General features: G+C 37.9%; 1 protein-coding gene across 1 annotated transcript; it reads right to left on the bottom strand.

Moving 5' to 3' along the window:
* Positions 1–3436: 3436 nt before the first annotated feature.
* Positions 3437–8248, bottom strand: LOC115953046 (leucine-rich repeat receptor-like protein kinase PXC2). Its single transcript, XM_031070481.1, has 2 exons — positions 5979–8248; positions 3437–5143 (listed from the first exon to the last, which is right to left on the bottom strand). The coding sequence occupies exons 1-2, from the start codon at positions 7433–7435 to the stop codon at positions 3700–3702; spliced, it is 2901 nt and encodes a 966-aa protein (XP_030926341.1). The 5' UTR covers positions 7436–8248; the 3' UTR covers positions 3437–3699.
* Positions 8249–18161: the final 9913 nt, after the last annotated feature.

The following is an 18161-nucleotide window of genomic DNA, read 5'->3' as shown; positions in this document are numbered from 1 at the left end:
AGAGTTGAATTTTACAAAGAAAAATACTAACGAATGCTCTTAGGGCAATGGTTAATAATTCATTTAAAAAAGGTTTTTATAGGGAAAAAAAAAAAAAAATTAATGTTTTGACAACTTTTTCTATTTCTCATAAAAGTAGTATAAGAAATTTCTTAAAATGAATTGTTAACCATTGCTCTAAGGGCACCCGTTAGCATGACCGTAATAATAATAATAATAATAACAACAACAACAACAACAATAACAATATATCTATTTTTAATATTTAAGGTAAAAGCTAATATTTATTTTTTCTACGCTCCTGTTGAGCCACGTCAACGTAACATTTCGGTCTAATTCAATCCATTCGTTTCGTTTCGGTCTACATCAGTCCATTTGGTCCATTTGGTATTTTGGTCTACTTCGGTCAACACCTTTGATATTGCTACACTGCGGTCTATTCGGTCCACTTCAGTCCAAAACCAAAATTACCTTTCTTAAAAAAGAGAAGGAATAGTGCTATGAGTTCAACAATTTTACAACAAAATTTAGGTGACAAACTATTAAGGCCTACCACTGACATCACTTTTTTTGTTCACCTAAATAGGTTTTGAAATTGTAAAAGAAGAAAATCTTCTGAAAATTCAAAGCCATTAGATAACACGATTTTGATTGATAGGAAAGATAAACCGATTTTGATTGATAGAAAAAGAAAGGTTTCAGAATCAGCATAATAGCATATCATGAATATCACTGTTCTGGATTATTTTGTATATCCAATTGGTAGGCCATCCAGCGGCAAAAACAGAAAAATAGTTGCCCATGAGATGATTTACTCCTCTAAACTGCAAATTATTAGATGTCATTTTTATTTTTGCTTCTTTTTTTGTTCTCTCCCTATAATTGGCAACTATTTAATTGTCATTCTTCCTTAGAACGGCAAATCTTATATGTCGTTTTCTTTGGGTTAAATTACAATTACATCAGTTAACCTTGATTTTTTTTTTTTTTTTTTTTTTTTTTTTTTTTCATTTCAGTTCTTCAACTTTGATATATTTTCAATTTAACAATTCCGTCTAGGGGTGTGCAGAAAACCCACCGACCCGCCAAAACCCGACCCGACCCGACCCACCGGGTTGGGTCGGTTTTTAAGGCTTGGTGGGTTGGGTTGGGTTATCAAAAAAATTATTATGGCGGGTCGGGTTGGGTTTGGGTCATAAAATTACAAACCCGCCAAACCCGACCCGACCCACCCATATTTAATATATATTTAAAATATATTTTATATTTAATAATTTAAAAAAAAAAATCAATTGTAGGGCACTTTTATATATATATATATATATTATATTTAATAATTTGCATTTCCTCAATTCCTTCTACTAATACTAATTATATATATATATATATATATATAATATATTATATAATTAATAAATTTTTTTAAATAACCAATTCTTCCTATCCTATATAAAAGCCAATTAATTCACACAAATTCTAATAAATTACTATGGTTGTTTAGTCATTAGTGTTGAGTCTTTGAGGAGTTACATTGATACTAATCTTTAGGTTTTTTTAATATATTAATATTTATATTTTTTTTTACTCAATTTAATAATAAAAAAAATTGTCAAACCCATGGGTTCAACCCGACCCAACCCGACCCATGCACACCCCTAATTCCGTCCAATCCTGTCATTAATTATTCACTTTCTCAAATGGCATCTTTTTTTTAGACTTAATAGTGTGGATTGGACAAAGGAGAACAAAATGACTACATTGCAAATTGGATGGAAGAAGACGGAAGGACTACATTGGAAAGGAATGGAAGTAAAGGATTGAAAGAAAAAAGAAAAAAAGAAGCTTAATGGATTAAATTGAAAACATGTTAAAATTAAAAGGTTTAATCTGTAATTTAACCTTTTCTTTTGCTTTTCTTTTTCGTCACAACAACAGCCTTCATATTATTTTTTGCTTCTTCTCAAAAACAAAATTATTATTATTTGCTGTTATTTTAACCATGGTAGATATCAAATGAATTATATGTTTTTTTGGAGTAATTATACTTGTCTGTTACATCTCACATTGCTTAGACATGGCTCTCTGTAATCTTAAGCATGAATTATGCTTTAAAAATTCTTCTCAAAAAAAAAAAAAAAAAATTATGCTTTAAAAATACTTTTAACAAAAGTAGTCTTAAAGAACTTTCCACTTTCTTGATACTAATAAATCCTTCAGTTCAGAATTTTATACGACGTGATTATGAATCAACTACCACCAAACACTAATTCTGAGTTACTGTTTTTTTTTGTTTTTTCATTCTCCACCAGACATAACTCATGAGCAATCAATAGCATGAAAAGAAACCTAGCTATTGTTGGACATGGTATGATTGATTTGTCGAGCACTAGATAAATTAGCATTCAAAAAGTTTATAAGTAGTGCTTTTGAGGACCCCCATGTGATGTGCTTTCATGATGTTGAAAGCCATTTTCATTAGGTTCCCTTGGGTTCCAACTTCCAACACAGTTTATATAAACTAGCATACTTCAAATGTAAGCCTTAATTATTAAACATAACTGAGTATTTAAGATTTATGATTACAAAAAGACAACACCGTATGATCCAACTTTGAGGGAGTGCTTTGGCTTACATATAATTAGCATCAGTGGGCTTGTACAACATGCGCATGATAGATATCATTTTGAATTGCAAGAAATCATCCACCATGTTTGGCCAGAGGGTGCAGGACATACGTATAAAGCAAAGGGAAAATGGGGGTTCACAATTAAAGTGCAGATAAAAAAGCAAGACACTGCTTTTGTTTCAACAGCATGCATATGTTTGCATCATACTTTTTTTTAATTCTTGTCCTTGCTTTATCTTTTTACCCTCACTCTTGAGCCATTCACTCCATTATGTTATCATCTCTTTTGATTATAAATTACCAAAAAAAAAAAAACACCTATCTCTTTTGATTATTTTAAGAATCAAAATTGCTTTTTGCATACTCCCCCCAAATAAAAAATGGTTCTACATTGGATGGCAGAAGACATTTTTTCCCATTTTCCTTATTTTCATTTTTGATATAAGTAATTATAGTATTAAATTCTATACTCATTAATTTAACTTCAAATTTTCAAATCATATGCATATATCTAAACTTAGATACTGGATCCTTCAAACATACCCCTCAACAATAAGAATGTATCTCATACAATGTATATATGCCTCCTCCTTCTATGACTGTGAGACACAATGTGAAAAGGAAAATGCAAACATCCAATGCATGAAATCAATATTGCTCCCCAACAGAGGCCAGGTGTGGGTAATTAGCAACAAGGGTTATTTGGACTTGGATTAAAGAAGATGTGAAGTTCCTCCAACTGCATATAACAAACATGAGATAACAAAGGACAGATTCAGTCCATGTGATCTATAGACTATACTCAAGATCATCTTAACAAATATATAATGGTGCCTCATTTCCATATCAAACCGGTGAAAAGGAATCCGACATTACAACTGAATAAAATTAATAAAAGAACACAAACAAAATTACAATAACAAACAAAGATTGTGAAGAACAGGACCTTCAACAATCTTTTTCCCCCTTTTTTTTTTTTTCTATTGCTTAAAACAAACAAACAAACATACCGGATTTATTTTCACCGGAAAATACATTATATGTTGCTTTTTCTCAATCTCTATAACTTAGATTCACTCTAATTCTTCCTGGCCTTCTGAAGGGCACTGGATGAGCTCCAGAATATTAACCACCTCACTCATGTCCGGTCTGTTTGATGGAACCTGAGAAGCACAAATTAAACCAAGCTTTATCACTGGAATTGCCTCCTCTGCAGGAAAATTATGCCGGAGCCTCCCATCAACACAATCCTCCACCTTCCCTTCCTCCAATGCCTCTCTCACCATGTCACAAAGCACCACCACATCATCCTCCATATACTCCACAGGTCTTTTCCCTGTCACCACCTCCAAAACCAATACCCCAAACCCATACACATCACATTTCTCAGTAATTTTCACAGTTCGACAAGCAAACTCAGGAGCCATGTACCCAAGAGCACTCTGGATTTTGCTGCTCAAAACACAACGGTCTAACATTGGCAATAGCCTTGCAAGGCCAAAATCTCCTACTTTTGGCTCACCAGAGCTGTCTATCAGAACATTTGTTGATTTTAGATTGTAATGAATAATATTCATTTGGTGCAAATGGGCCAACCCTTTTGCCATCCCAAGAACAATGTGGAATCTTTGTCGCCAAGAGAGGCAGTTTCCGTTGTGCCCATCGTGGAGATGCTTATACAAACTCCCACTGGAGATGTATTCATAAATAAGTAGTTGCAATGATGGAGTCCAGTAATACCCTTCAAGGGCCACAAGATTATGGTGCCTGATCTTCCCAAGTGTCTTCACTTCCCTATCAAATTCCTCTTGGGACTTAATTAAACCTGAGATGGTTAGTTTCTTGATTGCAACTGAACGCCCATCACGAAGGACTGTTCTGTAAACAACTCCAAATCCACCACGACCAAGTTCACAGTCCTTGTTGAGCAGTGCATGAGCCCCAGCGACAAAGTCAGCGTCACCCGAAAACATGACAAGCTTGCCATAGTTTGGATCATTAATGGGGGAACAACTGTAATCTTCCCCTCCAGATAATGCAAGTGGAGCAGCAGAATGTGACATTGAAGACCTCACACGGATATTGAGAACAGTAACAGCTACTACACCAAGGGCTATGAAGACAGCTGCACCAATGGCAATGAGAGCAGAGATACTGAGTAATATTTTGTGATGATTCTGAGAGGAAGAACCGCCAGGAGAGGAATCAGAAGAATTAGGGTTAAGGACAAGAGGTTTAGGATGGACAGAAGGGCAGGAGCGATTAACAACAGAACCACATAGGGATGGATTACCAAAAACAGATGAGGGAGAGATAGTGTTGAAGAAGCCCCCCACTGGTAGCTCACCTTGAAGGTGGTTGTGGGAAACATTAAAAGAGACCAGTTGGGTAAGATTTGTCAGCTCTTTCGGTAAGCTTCCAGAGAGTTGATTCAAAGATAAATCTACATATTCAAGATTGGTGAGGTTTGCAATGGCTGAAGGGATTGGGCCAGTGAGGTTGTTCTGAAATAGGATCCTGCATAAGTTGACCAATTAGAACAAAAGGGAAAGCTATTAGAACAATGTAGTTTCTTTAGCTTATTTTGAAAGTACAGAATGATCTTAATGTGACCACAGCAAAAAGGTAAACATTAGAATACTAGACCAAAGACAATTAAGCTCAAGAACACAAAGACCATATTTTCATTTATGGTTAAAACGATACAGAGAGATAATTATTATTTTTTCTTTATATGGTAAGATTGTAGTGTAAAAGTAAAGAACCCTATTTAAATAATTAAAACAAAATTCCATGAGTCAAAAAACATGTTCTCTATCAAGTACTACTGCTCAGACTTTATGCTTAATAGTTACTACTTACTGAGAGATCTAATTAGGACTACTAAAAATAATTAAACTTTGTCCACAGTGCATAAGTAGAAGTGTAGAACGCCAATTCACACTTAGACAAAGGCATCCAAAAGAGAGAGAAAGCCGAGAAAGCAAAAACAAAAAAATGACATTCAAAAACCATTCTCAGTTTTACTACCTCATCAAGTCAGAAAATCCACTGGAGAGCCTTAAAAAGCATCAGATGGAAGACAGAAAAATGCTTATCCAATTATTTTTAATCTTTCCTCCAGTCAGCTATGCCAGCCAATTAATGCTTAAGAGGAAATTAAGGACAGGTTAAACTGTTTTTGACCACAAATTAGTAGTGTATTGGTTTGTTATCAAGGATATTGAGGGAATCAAAGCTCAAGTACTCCATAACCTTAAATTATACATTATTCACATAGCTCCAAAGATTCTCAATAAATTAAAGAAACAGCAAAGCAAACCAAAAACAAAGAGGCAGAAAGAGAGCTTACAAAGATGTTAGAGATGAGCAATTCTCAATTTCGGTAGGAACTTTCCCTGTTAAAAGGTTCTTCTGCAGCCTCAGTTCCTTGAGTGAAACTGCCCCTCCAATTGCAGAAGGAATGCTTCCATTAAGCCGATTGTTGCTCAAATCAAGAACATATGTAGACTTCAATTCACCTATGCCGGCAGGAATAGAACCAAAAAGACGATTCCTGGACATATTCAAGAACTGCAAGGTACTAAGTACACCAATGTTAGCTGGAATTTCACCAGAGAATGCGTTTGAAGATATATCCAAGACCTGAAGACCTTGATAAGATGCTGCTATTGATGTGAGTGAAGAATATTCCGGACTTTCACCAACTCCCTTTCCAGAAAGTGAAACACTTTGTACACTCGGCTTAAAGAACCATGAAGGAATACTGCCATTCACCTGATTATGGCTAACATCAACAGCCAAGAGGTTAACACAATTTTTCATTGACTCTGGCAAGTTCCCTGTAAACTGGTTCATAGATAAATTTAGATTCTTTAATAATGGAAGATTTCCTATTGAATTTGGAATCTGACCCGAAAAGTTATTCGCTGAAAGATCCAAAATCTCAAGGTCTCTCAATTCTCCAATCCAGTTCGGAATTTCTCCTGTGAATGAATTTCCACGCAAACTCAGAGAAGTACATGAACTAAGTCTCTGCATTGACTCTGGAAGACTCTCAGAAAGGAAATTGTCACTAAAATCAACCAATTTCAGAAGAAAACAACCCCCAATATCCCAGGGAAGCTTGCCAGAGAACCGGTTTGAGCTCAAATTTATAGCTCTCAAATCATACAAGCCTTCAATTCCTGCAGGAACTACTCCCTCTAACAAATTATCTGACAAATCAAGAGCCTGAAGCCCCCTCAAATACCATAATCCAGAGGGCAATTTCCCCAAAATCCTATTAGATGAAAAGTTAACCGAAACCAATGTGGAGCATAAACTCAAAGAATCAGGAATATTTCCTGTGAGATTGTTCCTAGCAAATGAAACCACTTTCAATGATCCGCATTGTTGAAAAAAGCCATCTGGGATATCCCCAGAAAGCTTATTCCCACTGAAATTAACAACTTGTAAGCTTCCAAGGTGAGCAAGATCAGGGCTTATAGTCCCTGTGAAGTTGTTATTGGAAAGTGACAGAATTTGAAGGAATTGCAGCCTCAGGAGGCCACGGCCAATGTGCCCAGATAGCGAAAACCCGTCGAGTACGAGTTCAGTGACCCGGTTAGTCTTAGGATCACATTTGACTCCGACCCAATTGCAAGGACTACTAGCATCTTCGTTCCATGATGTTAGTTTGTCCTTTGGGTCTTGAATTCCAGCCTTGAACATAATCAAGCCCAGAATGTCATCGTTGAAAACTGGGTCTAAACAATGAACTATAGCTGGAGCTAAAACAACAAAAAGGACTACTAGCTTGTATAGCATTTTCAAATACCAAAAGGCTGACACAGAAGAATTCAAATAAAACTAACAAGAAATGTCATTTTGGGCAAGCTCAAAAACGAAGCTTCAAAATGCAAAAAAGAGTGAAATTTTTTGTATCGCACAGAGAGAGAGAGAGAGAGAGAGGAAAGTTCCTAAGACACAAAATGAAGCTCGATATGGACAAACAAACAGAGTGTGAAAGAGTTACAGATCATCTATGAATCTCCAAATCTTATTAGAAGCTCAAAAAAGAACAAAACAGAGAAAGCAAGCACTTTGCAAATTGCATTAAGGCAATGTTGTACTAAAAAACAAAGCAAAGGAATCCTCAACAAACAACAACAACAAGACCCACTTTCCTCTTTCACTTCGTATAGTTCAAAATTTACTTGCTTTTCTTTTCTTCTTTTTATAAAGCAAAGTAAAAAAAAAAAAAGCAGATATACTATACTAACAGTGTATAATACAAGTAATTCACACTGTATATTAATAATATTATACAACCATAACAAAAGCTCAAATCAATTATAAAAAGACAAACCCAACAAATAAAAAATAGAACTATGATTAAGAATCGAAGATTTGAGGACTGAAAAGGTTTGTGTTTGGAGTTACAGAGGTTGCGCCGGAAATGGTGCCGGAAGCTGACACGTGTCAGCGAATGGACCCGAAAAGTTCGCCGTAAAAGCGCTTTCAGAGAGTGAGACAGAGAGAGAGAGATAGGATTTTGGGAACCCTAGTGTGTGAGAGAGAGAGAGAGTAATAAAAGTCTTGTTCTTCGGAGAGCAAAGCAGGAGCATTTAAAGCTGGTTTTAACGCCGAAAACACAGAGAGAGCTAAAGAGAGAGAGAAGGGTGTAACAGTCTTTTTAGATTGTCTTTTTTAGGTGGCCTTCCTAGTCCCTCCTGGGACTCTTTTTCTTGGTCAAACCAGTATCCGACGTGTCATCCATGCTGGTTTTTTTTTTCCATTACTTTACCATCTCACGTGCTTTTTTCTTTTTTTTTTCTTTTTTTTTTTAATTAAGAAAATTCCAAACTTGCAAATTTGAAATCACAAGTTTACAACAATGGAGATAAATGCATGTTTCATTCAAAACAAAAAAGAAAAAGAAAAAAAGAAGAGATAAATGCATGTTATCTTTTGAAACGTTAGGAGGTGCCAATTGAGTTATAAGAATAGTTTTAAAAATTAAACCGATGATAAAATCAGATTTGCCTCTGGTTCCCAATTTTGACCTTTTTTTAAAAAAAATTTCATTGCTTTTAGGCATTTTTTAGGACTGGACTAGTCTCTAGTTTCTGGTTCAACTAGTCAGACCAGCTGGTTCAATCCGTTTTTTAAAACTTCAATTATAAGACTCTTGGTATTTGAGTAATGCTATAAACAACAATTTTTACATCTTTCATAATTTTTTTTATTTTATATATAAAATAATAATATATTAACATTTGGCTAAACTATTCTACTCTCTATTTATGAGTCATAAGATACCTTGAAAATTCCATGAATTAATAGTGTGATGAATGAAACTTGTGACTTATGGGTCTATGGTATGGTCTTCAAATCTACCACTCTAATTTACCTAAAGAAACCACAACAATTGAATTGACAATATTTTATTGTTTTTTATTTGGGCTTGTTACTTAATCATTTTATTATCTATTATTAACAACTTGCCAACTTGATAACTGTGAACATTTTTGTGGCTCAAAAATTATTGATTCAATTTTTCCCAATTAACATAGTTTATCTTGATTAATATGTAATAAAAATAGTATTATTCATATAAAATGGATGTTTGAACTTTTAATTTTAACTTGTTAATTTAGCAAATTATGAAAAATGTTATGGAATTTTGTTCTCTCACCTTATTTATTAAACTTGTTCTATTCGTGAATTTTGAACATAATTGTTAGTAACATATGAAATTTTCATTTTACAATTGATATCATCCAAGCTCTTCTTTGTCATATATTCTTTTTCTTTCCGAATTTTGTGGAATAGTTCAAGATTATAAATTGAAAGTAATCCTATGAACAAAGTTTTTTTTTTTTTTTTCAATGTTAAGAAAGTCGTATTCTTAGGATTATGAGGACCTATAAGGACCAAATAAGTGGGGCATACTTTGCGTATGCATATTTTAATAAAGTAACATAGTGAAAATTTAATAATTTACCTTGTAAGGCATGCTAATACTGCAATCATTTCCACAAATTAAGCAAGATCTTTTGTACTACGGCATGGGAATAAGGGAACATAAAATATAATAAATTTATTTTGAATAAAATTTAAGACAATGATATTTGACCCCAAAAAAAAAGATTTTCTATTGACATATAAACTCACATAACTGTTTTGTAGTATGAATTTTGTGAAAGATTAATCGGTCAATTACGCAAACGTAGAAAAATAAACTCCATTAAAAGTATGTGATTTTCACATGGCCCCAGGTGAAAACTAGAACGTTAAACTTACGGTGAATACCCAAAAAACAGTAAAAAGACAAGGCCACTGCGTCCTTTTCACTCCAAATTGTAACGTTGTTCGAGAACATAAGCACCTTAGGATCAATGGAATTTCATCACCAATCTAGAGATATTCTTTTGGTCTGAAATGAAATGAAAGTAAAGTCTTAAAGCCAAAATGCTATTATAGACTTTATAGTATTTTATTACTTACTTTGTTGTTATAATTTTCAACTACTTTCTTATTACGATATCTCAGTGTATCAGTCATAATGGGTTTAGAATTTTTTTTGTTATGGGCTTTAATAAATTGACAGAATATGGACTCTACAACCAATCTGTTTTGGCTGTAGCTCTGTTAGTTTCACTTTGTTTGACTTTGAGATCCTGTGTGTTGTGGTGTCTAATTAATTGACTTTCCCAGTGAACAAACAAAATCGAATTCTTACACTTTCCAGCGTACACACCTAAGCCTTAGCGATCTTATCGATGTTACTATTTAAGTATAAATTAATGTCTCTATCTTTAATTTTGTTTCTTGGGGTTGTCATTACACAGACAGACTTATTATGAGTGGCGTAAATGGCGCTTCATCAAACACTCAACAAATCTAGCTTAAGACTTGTGGGAATTCCTTGGTCCAATTTATATGATAAACAATAAAGGGATGCAAATCTGCCATGGATTTTTGGAAGAATATAAGCACGTGATCAAGGAGCCTCATTCTCAAGCACCTCAACCTAGATAAACAATGGAGAGAATTGGGCTTCTCTTTCAATTTGGGCTTTTACTTGGTGCTCATAATTGATGCTGGAATGGCATCCCAACTAGCCGTTAGTCAATGCCTATTTCATTCTGTAGATCCACTCATATAGTAGATTCACATTTTATAACAAAATCTTTGAGCTTACACTAAAAACTAATTAGTATCTTACTCTGATGATAAAGAATTATTATCAAGAGCGAACAACATAAGTTAAAACTCTCTATAAAAAAAAAAAAAAAAATTTATGACAAGATACGTATATTTAATATATAAAATAAGGGAAATGTTAACGGATAATCTAAGGATATTAGTTTATGAATTATTTTTAAGAAACTTTTGATAAAAAAAAAAAAAGAAGAAGCAATTTGTAATTGTTTTAACAGTTTTTTATATTTCCTATAAAAGCAGTATGAAAATTTTCTTTGAATGTTTTATTAATAATTGTCCTAAGAGCACCCGTTAAGAGGACCCATAAAATAATTATTGTTGACACACTCGCAGCAATATCTCCCTCGGAATTTGTTATGGGTTGGCATCAATGGTTTTGAGATGATAGGTCTTGACTCTTGGTTTAATTTCTCAAATGTTTATGGGTTGAGGTTGAATATGGAGTTTAATTCTTTAATTATGATCTTCTTCTTTTTTCGGTATTAAATTCAGATCAAGTTGTGCCCACTTAATTTGGTGTTCACCAACCTAATTAATCCAAGGTTGTACCTTGTAAATGAAGTGGCATTTGTACCTACTGGGATGAAGTCACCGAGCTAAAGTTACACTTTAGTACTTGGCCCATTAATCCTAACTAATGTCCTTGGCTTTAATTATGAATCAAGACTAGTAATGATTTCACGGCAACCTTGGTTTCATTTTGACTCCTACAGCACAAGAAAGGAATTGAAAAAAATGGGCGAAGATCGAACAAGGGCCCAAAGTTAAAACAAATTTGGTGCCCCCTACTAAGTACTAACCGAGAAGATGCTAATTACTGACATATTTGTAATATAGATCAACTGCCTCTTTTAATTTTTACTACTGGCCAACTTTGGAAGCATTTAATCGCAGCTATAGCTTGGGAAGTCCAGGAAGGATGGGATTGAGTTTTTAATAAAGTAACCGCTTTTATAGAATTTTTTAGGATACAACCATCAATTCTTTGGGGTAGAGGCACATTAAAGTCATTCACTTTTCACTACGCAACTCTCATAATGAAGCACGACAAACAATAAGCCTATGTTTGGTTAAAAGGAAAGAGAGAGAAAGGGAAGAAAAAGGGGTCAAAGGACTTTATATAATCCTTTGTTTGGTTTGACGGAAAAAGATGAGAGAAAGGAAATATGGAAAATAGGATGTATACACTAGTATACAGCTTGTTCTGTTAGATACCTTAGCTAGACCCTTTGTTATAATTTTCTACATGTGTATAATCCAAATGAAATTGAGAAGATTACATTGAATATCATGTTTCACCTGATAGTTTATGGGGTAATTATCTTTCTTAAGTCGCATCAATAGTTGGAAAAAAAAAAAATCTATGTTTGCGGCAATCTTGTGAACATAACTCTGATTTTTTTTTTTTTTTTTGCTACCAAAAAAAAAAAAACTTTGATTTTTAATGAATCGCATAAATTTACACATTTATGTGTGTTGATCTTTCTTATTGTTTACATTAGAATATTCCATAAATCTAGTATAAGTTTCCTAGTTGCTAACTGTAGGAATAAAGGCTCAAAATTATATATTGGGCTTTGGGTTTTGACCGAGGATGTTGGTTGGTCCAAGGACGAATAAACAGTAGTAAGGGTGTTAAGCTCAGAGTCTCATGAATGGATTACGAATAGAAAGGTTGGGGAAGACAGGTCGAGGAGGAATGTCTCCTCGGATAAACAAAGCATAAATCAAATGCGTATCCCACTATTCAAGGTGACCTTTTAGGAAGTTTCACTGATAAGGACTTGCTTTGTAAACGTACAAGAGGGATGAAAACTCAAAAATATCTAAAAGAAAAGCTGCTACCACCACATCGAATGCTCTGTAGCCAACTCTCTGGCCGTATTAATGAGGAAGTGATCTCTGAACAATGTTTTTCAACCTTACAGCTACCCCCAAAAATTTCAGGAGGGTGCTGATGGGATAAAGATCAATATAAGCAATCTACTGTCCATGTGTAGGGTAAAGATGAGAAAGAAGAGATAGTATAAATTAGAGTGAAGACCCTAAGAGAGAGGGAGAAAAAAAGAAGGAGAGAAAGCACTGTAGTAATCAAAATTGTATCTGTAACCTTTTTCAGTTGATTTATAGAAGAACTGATCTCCTCAGACTATGCCGATGACGAATTTACTTAAATAGATCTGTAGTTGCACGATTTTCCTGGCCCAAATTCGATTGATCAGGCCCTGGCCCAAAGCGCAACCCACAATAAATATTTGTAGAGGATGGGTCAAAGAACTTGGTCTCAGTGAGTCTATTCGGTCTAATACATGGACAACATTGTTGCAGAAAATAAAAACACCAGAGTGGATCTCTCACGTATAAGTTTATTTCTTTAGTTCCTCATACAGAATTTTTCGTCCCCCTCTCTAAGGGACTCCACTACATTATATAGTTCTCTTCTCTCATCTCAACCCTACACTTGTTGACCATCTAAGCACCTACTTGAGTGGCTGTCCCATCAGACGCCTTCATCTCTCCCCATGTGAGTTGCAGAGGCCAAGGCGGTACTGTTCAGGGATCATTTCCTCATTAATGCGGCCAAGAGGGTGGTTGGGGCGCAATTAATGTGGTGGTAGCTCTCCATGGGATATTTTGGATTTTATTCATTTTATATGTTGGGAGGATGAACTGAAGTGGCTGGGGAGAGTTCCTCGTCTGGGCTTCGTGATGTCCGAGGAGGAGCTACTCCTCGGACAGGTTTCCTTGGCTTTTATTGGGATTGAGTAATGCTTCATACGTGGTTTCTCTTCGAACAGGACGCTCCTCGGACGGGCCTGAATTTGGAATAGCCCATTATTTCTGGGCCGGGCCCCACATTAGCCCCTCAAAACTCTGGTTTCTATCTCCCTCCGAGGAGGAAAAAACGGGGTTTTGATATTTGGGAGAGGGTGGAAATAAGGAGAGCGTATGGCGCGCGTGCGAACCGTTACTTTTTGACGCGCTACAATTTACGAGGCGCGGCCATTAACTTCTGGAGGCGTTATGTTCCCTCATCCAACGGTGGGGCGTAGATCGAACGGCCATCGTTTTTTCTCGTATTTTTAGGCAGGAGTGATTTTTTCTCTCTCCTCCTGGCTATTTAAGACGTCAGAGGGGTTCAGTTCCTTCTTTTTATCTGCGTTTCATAAACCTTAGAGGCTTCCAGAGAACTCCATCGAACCCCAGAGATACACGAACACTTGCGTCCGTTACGCCATCGTAGCCGTTTTTGTGAAGCGTTTCGTCCACGAGAGATTCCCAGGCGCCTCATTGAACGTTTTGTGAAGGTACCAGTACATTTCGTTCATCTTGCTATTTCAATTTCCTCCTCGGACTCTACTTTTTTTTCTGAGTCTTTACTTTTGTTCCCTGGTTCAGTCCAAATGGGTAGATTTGAGAAATTAGTAAACACCCCCGCCGCTATGGAGGCCTTTAGGGCTAAATATCACATTCCCCCGGGGGTTGGGCTGCGGCGGGTCAAAGAGGAGGCCCAGCTGATCCGGGAGGCCACAGAGGCTGAGAAGAGTGCCGCTCGCCAGCTCGGGGCTGAAGAGACAGAGGCGAGGCTATCCGAGGAGATCCCCGAGGTATGCCGGGAATATTGCGGCATCTCATGGTCTCGTGCCCTTGATGCTGCAGGAGTTCCTGCTGACTCGGCGCTGAGATTGCCTGAGAGCATTTTCTATCCTAAGGAGATCCGAGAACATCCTGATGATGTCCAAGCGGCCTCTGAGCAGGATCCGGTGGTGCCTGACGCTGCATCTGCACCTGATATGGCAAAAGATCATGTCACGGACTCTTCCATAGAGGTTCCTTCCCCTCAGCCTAAGTCAAAAGAAGATCCTCCTGCCCAGGCTTAGCTCTTTTAGGCTTCTTCTTCTTTTTATGAGAGTCGTCCTGTTTTTTCTTTATTCTTTTGTAAGGACCTCTTTTTCTAATGTACTCGGAATACTAATATGAAATATTCGCTTTGCTTACTACGGATGTATGCCAGTAACGCCCCTTTTTTTTTTTGAAACATTTGTAACGATGTAAATACAGGTAAATGGTTAAAACGAAGGGGGTTTTTGGGTTGCGTTGGTGCCCGACTGCGCGAACGCCTTAAAATGATTTCTTTTAAGTAATAGTCCCCCAATCTATCATAAGTAATAATTTCCCTAAGACTGTGGTCCGAGGAGCCATACAGGACTTGGGTTCTGTTTAAAACTACGAATAGTTGCCTTAAGTATTAATTTCCCCTTAGTCTGTGGTCCGTGGAGCCATGCAGGACTAGGTTCTGTTTAAAACTTATATGAGTAATAATTTCCCCCAAGTCTGTGGTCCGAGGAGCCATGCAGGACTTGGGTTCTGTTTAAAACTACGAATAGTTGCCTTAAGTATTAATTTCCCCTTAGCCTGTGGTCCGTGGAGCCATGCAGGACTAGGTTCTGTTTAAAACTTATATGAGTAATAATTTCCCCCAAGTCTGTGGTCCGAGGAGCCATGCAGGACTTGGGTTCTGTTTAAAACTACGGATAGTTGCCTTAAGTATTAATTTCCCCTTAGTCTGTGGTCCGTGGAGCCATGCAGGACTAGGTTCTGTTTAAAACTTATATGAGTAATAATTTCCCCCAAGTCTGTGGTCCGAGGAGCCATGCAGGACTTGGGTTCTGTTTAAAACTATGGATAGTTGCCTTAAGTATTAATTTCCCCTTAGCCTGTGTCGTGGAGCCATTGCAGGACTAGGTTCTGTTTAAAACTTATATGAGTAATAATTTCCCCCAAGTCTGTGGTCGAGGAGCCATGCAGGACTTGGGTTCTGTTTAAAACTACGAATAGTTGCCTTAAGTATTAATTTCCCCTTAGTCTGTGGTCCGTGGAGCCATGCAGGACTAGGTTCTGTTTAAAACTTATATGAGTAATAATTTCCCCCAAGTCTGTGGTCCGAGGAGCCATGCAGGACTTGGGTTCTGTTTAAAACTACGAATAGTTGCCTTAAGTATTAATTTCCCCTTAGCCTGTGGTCCGTGGAGCCATGCAGGACTAGGTTCTGTTTAAAACTTATATGAGTAATAATTTCCCCCAAGTCTGTGGTCCGAGGAGCCATGCAGGACTTGGGTTCTTGTTAAAACTACGAAAGTTGCCTTAAGTATTAATTTTTCCCCTTAGTCTGGGCCGTGGAGCCATGCAGGACTAGGTTCTGTTTAAAACTTATATGAGTTAATAATTTCCCCCAAGTCTGTTTTGGTCCCGAGAGGAGCCATGCAGGACTTGGGTTCTGTTTAAAACTACGAATAGTTGCCTTAAGTATTAATTTCCCCTTAGTCTGTGGTCCGTAGAGCCATGCAGAACTAGGTTCTGTTTAAAACTTATATGAGTAATAATTTCCCCCAAGTCTGTGGTCCGAGGAGCCATGCAGGACTTGGGTTCTGTTTAAAACTACGAATAGTTGCCTTAAGTATTAATTTCCCCTTAGTCTGTGGTCCGTGGAGCCATGCAGGACTAGGTTCTGTTTAAAACTTATATGAGTAATAATTTCCCCCAAGTCTGTGGTCCGAGGAGCCATGCAGGACTTGGGTTCTGTTTAAAACTACGAATAGTTGCCTTAAGTTGTCAGTAGCCCAGCAAGCAGCGGATAATCATGAAAGAAAACGTACGCTAAGCCATTCTCATTAATAATAATATCTTCTGAGGTTATTTACATTCCATGGTCGAGGTACAGCTTTTTCATCTAAATCTTCTAGGTAGTAGGCGCCTATTCCGGCCACGGATGTGACACGGTATGGTCCCTCCCAATTGGGCCCCAACTTGCCCCAAGAGGGGTTCTTTGCGCTGCCAAGAATCTTCCTCATTACGAGATCACCTGGCCCCAGAGGCCGTGGTTTGACGTTAGCATCATACCCTTGTCTCAGCTTCTGGTGATAATAGGCCACATGAATCATCGCTTTTTCCCTTCTTTCTTCGGCTAGGTCCAGACTCCGTTCCAATAACTCGTCGTTATCGCTTGGGGTAAACGATCTAGACCTCAGTGTGGGAAAGTTGTTCTCAATCGGGAGCACGGCCTCAGCCCCGTAAGTCATCGAGAAGGGGGTCTCACCGGTCGATCGTCGCGGCGTCGTCCGATAAGTCCATAAGACATGGGGGAGTTCTTCTACCCATCTCCCCTTTGCCTCGTCCAACCTCTTCTTCAGTCCGTTCACTATGACCTTGTTCACGGCTTCGACCTGCCCATTTCCCTGAGGGTAGGCGGGGGTGGAATATCGGTTGATGATTCCAAACTCGCGGCAATACTCCCTAAAGTTTTTACTGTCGAACTGCAGACCATTGTCGGAAATGAGTGTACGCGGGGTCCCGAAGCGGGTGATGATGTTCTTCCAGATGAATTTTTGGGCGTCCACGTCCCTAATGTTGGCCAATGGTTCAGCCTCCACCCATTTAGTGAAGTAGTCCGTTCCGACTATTATGTATCGCTTGTTCCCTGCGGCCTTGGGGAAGGGTCCAACTAGATCAAGGCCCCATTGTGCGAACGGCTATGGACTCGAGAGGGGGTTGAGAACTCCTCCGGGTTGGTGGATATTCGGGGCGAATCTTTGGCACTGATCGCACTTCTTAGCGTATTCTTGGGCCTCTCTCTGCATGTTCGGCCACCAGTACCCCTGGGTAAGTGCCTTGTGCGCCAGCGATCTCCCTCCGGTATGACTTCCACAAATCCCCTCGTGTAACTCCTCAAGCAGAGATTCGGATTCTTCCAGGTGTACGCAGAGTAGGTACGGTCCAGAATAGGAGCGCCGATATAGTTTGTGGTCCTCTGACAGCCAAAACCGAGGAGCATTCCTTCGTATCTTCTCGGCTTCCAATTTCTCTTCCGGCAAGACGTCGTTTTGAAGGAAGTTCTTTATGGGATCCATCCAGCTGTGACTCTTTCTGATCTGATGGACTCTGGCAGGGCCTCTACTGATGGGACTTGTCTGGGCTAGATCTTCAACCAGGATAACTCGCGGCAGATTATGTGCCGAGGACGTGGCGAGAGTGGCCAACGAGTCCGCATGGGTGTTGCCACTCCTGGAAATGTGTGTCAGATTGAAGGACTCAAAATTCGTCTGCAGCCGCTTGACTTGTCCCAGATACTCTTGCATCCTAGTATCTCGGGCTTCCAGCTCACCCATCACCTGTCCGACTACCAGTCTGGAGTCCAAGAACGCTTCTATCATTTTTCCGCCCAACCTTTGAACCATCGTCATCCCTTGAAGTAAGGCTTCGTATTCGGTTTCGTTGTTCGTAGCCGAGAATCCGAGCCTTAATGATTTTTCAATGGCAGTACCGT

This window comes from Quercus lobata, chromosome 7 (assembly GCF_001633185.2).
Source record: "Quercus lobata isolate SW786 chromosome 7, ValleyOak3.0 Primary Assembly, whole genome shotgun sequence".
Lineage (NCBI taxonomy): Eukaryota > Viridiplantae > Streptophyta > Magnoliopsida > Fagales > Fagaceae > Quercus > Quercus lobata.
Note: the sequence above shows the minus strand (reverse complement) of the source record. Positions and strands in the feature narration are given on the sequence as shown.

Bases quoted from the DNA above. Each gene is read 5' to 3' on its own strand.
- LOC115953046 (XM_031070481.1), bottom strand. From the start codon at position 7,435: ATGCTATACAAGCTAGTAGTCCTTTTTGTTGTTTTAGCTCCAGCTATA. The intron at 5,144-5,978 runs GTAAGCTCTCTT...CAACTTATGCAG, and splicing joins TGCTCATCTCTAACATCTTT to GATCCTATTTCAGAACAACC.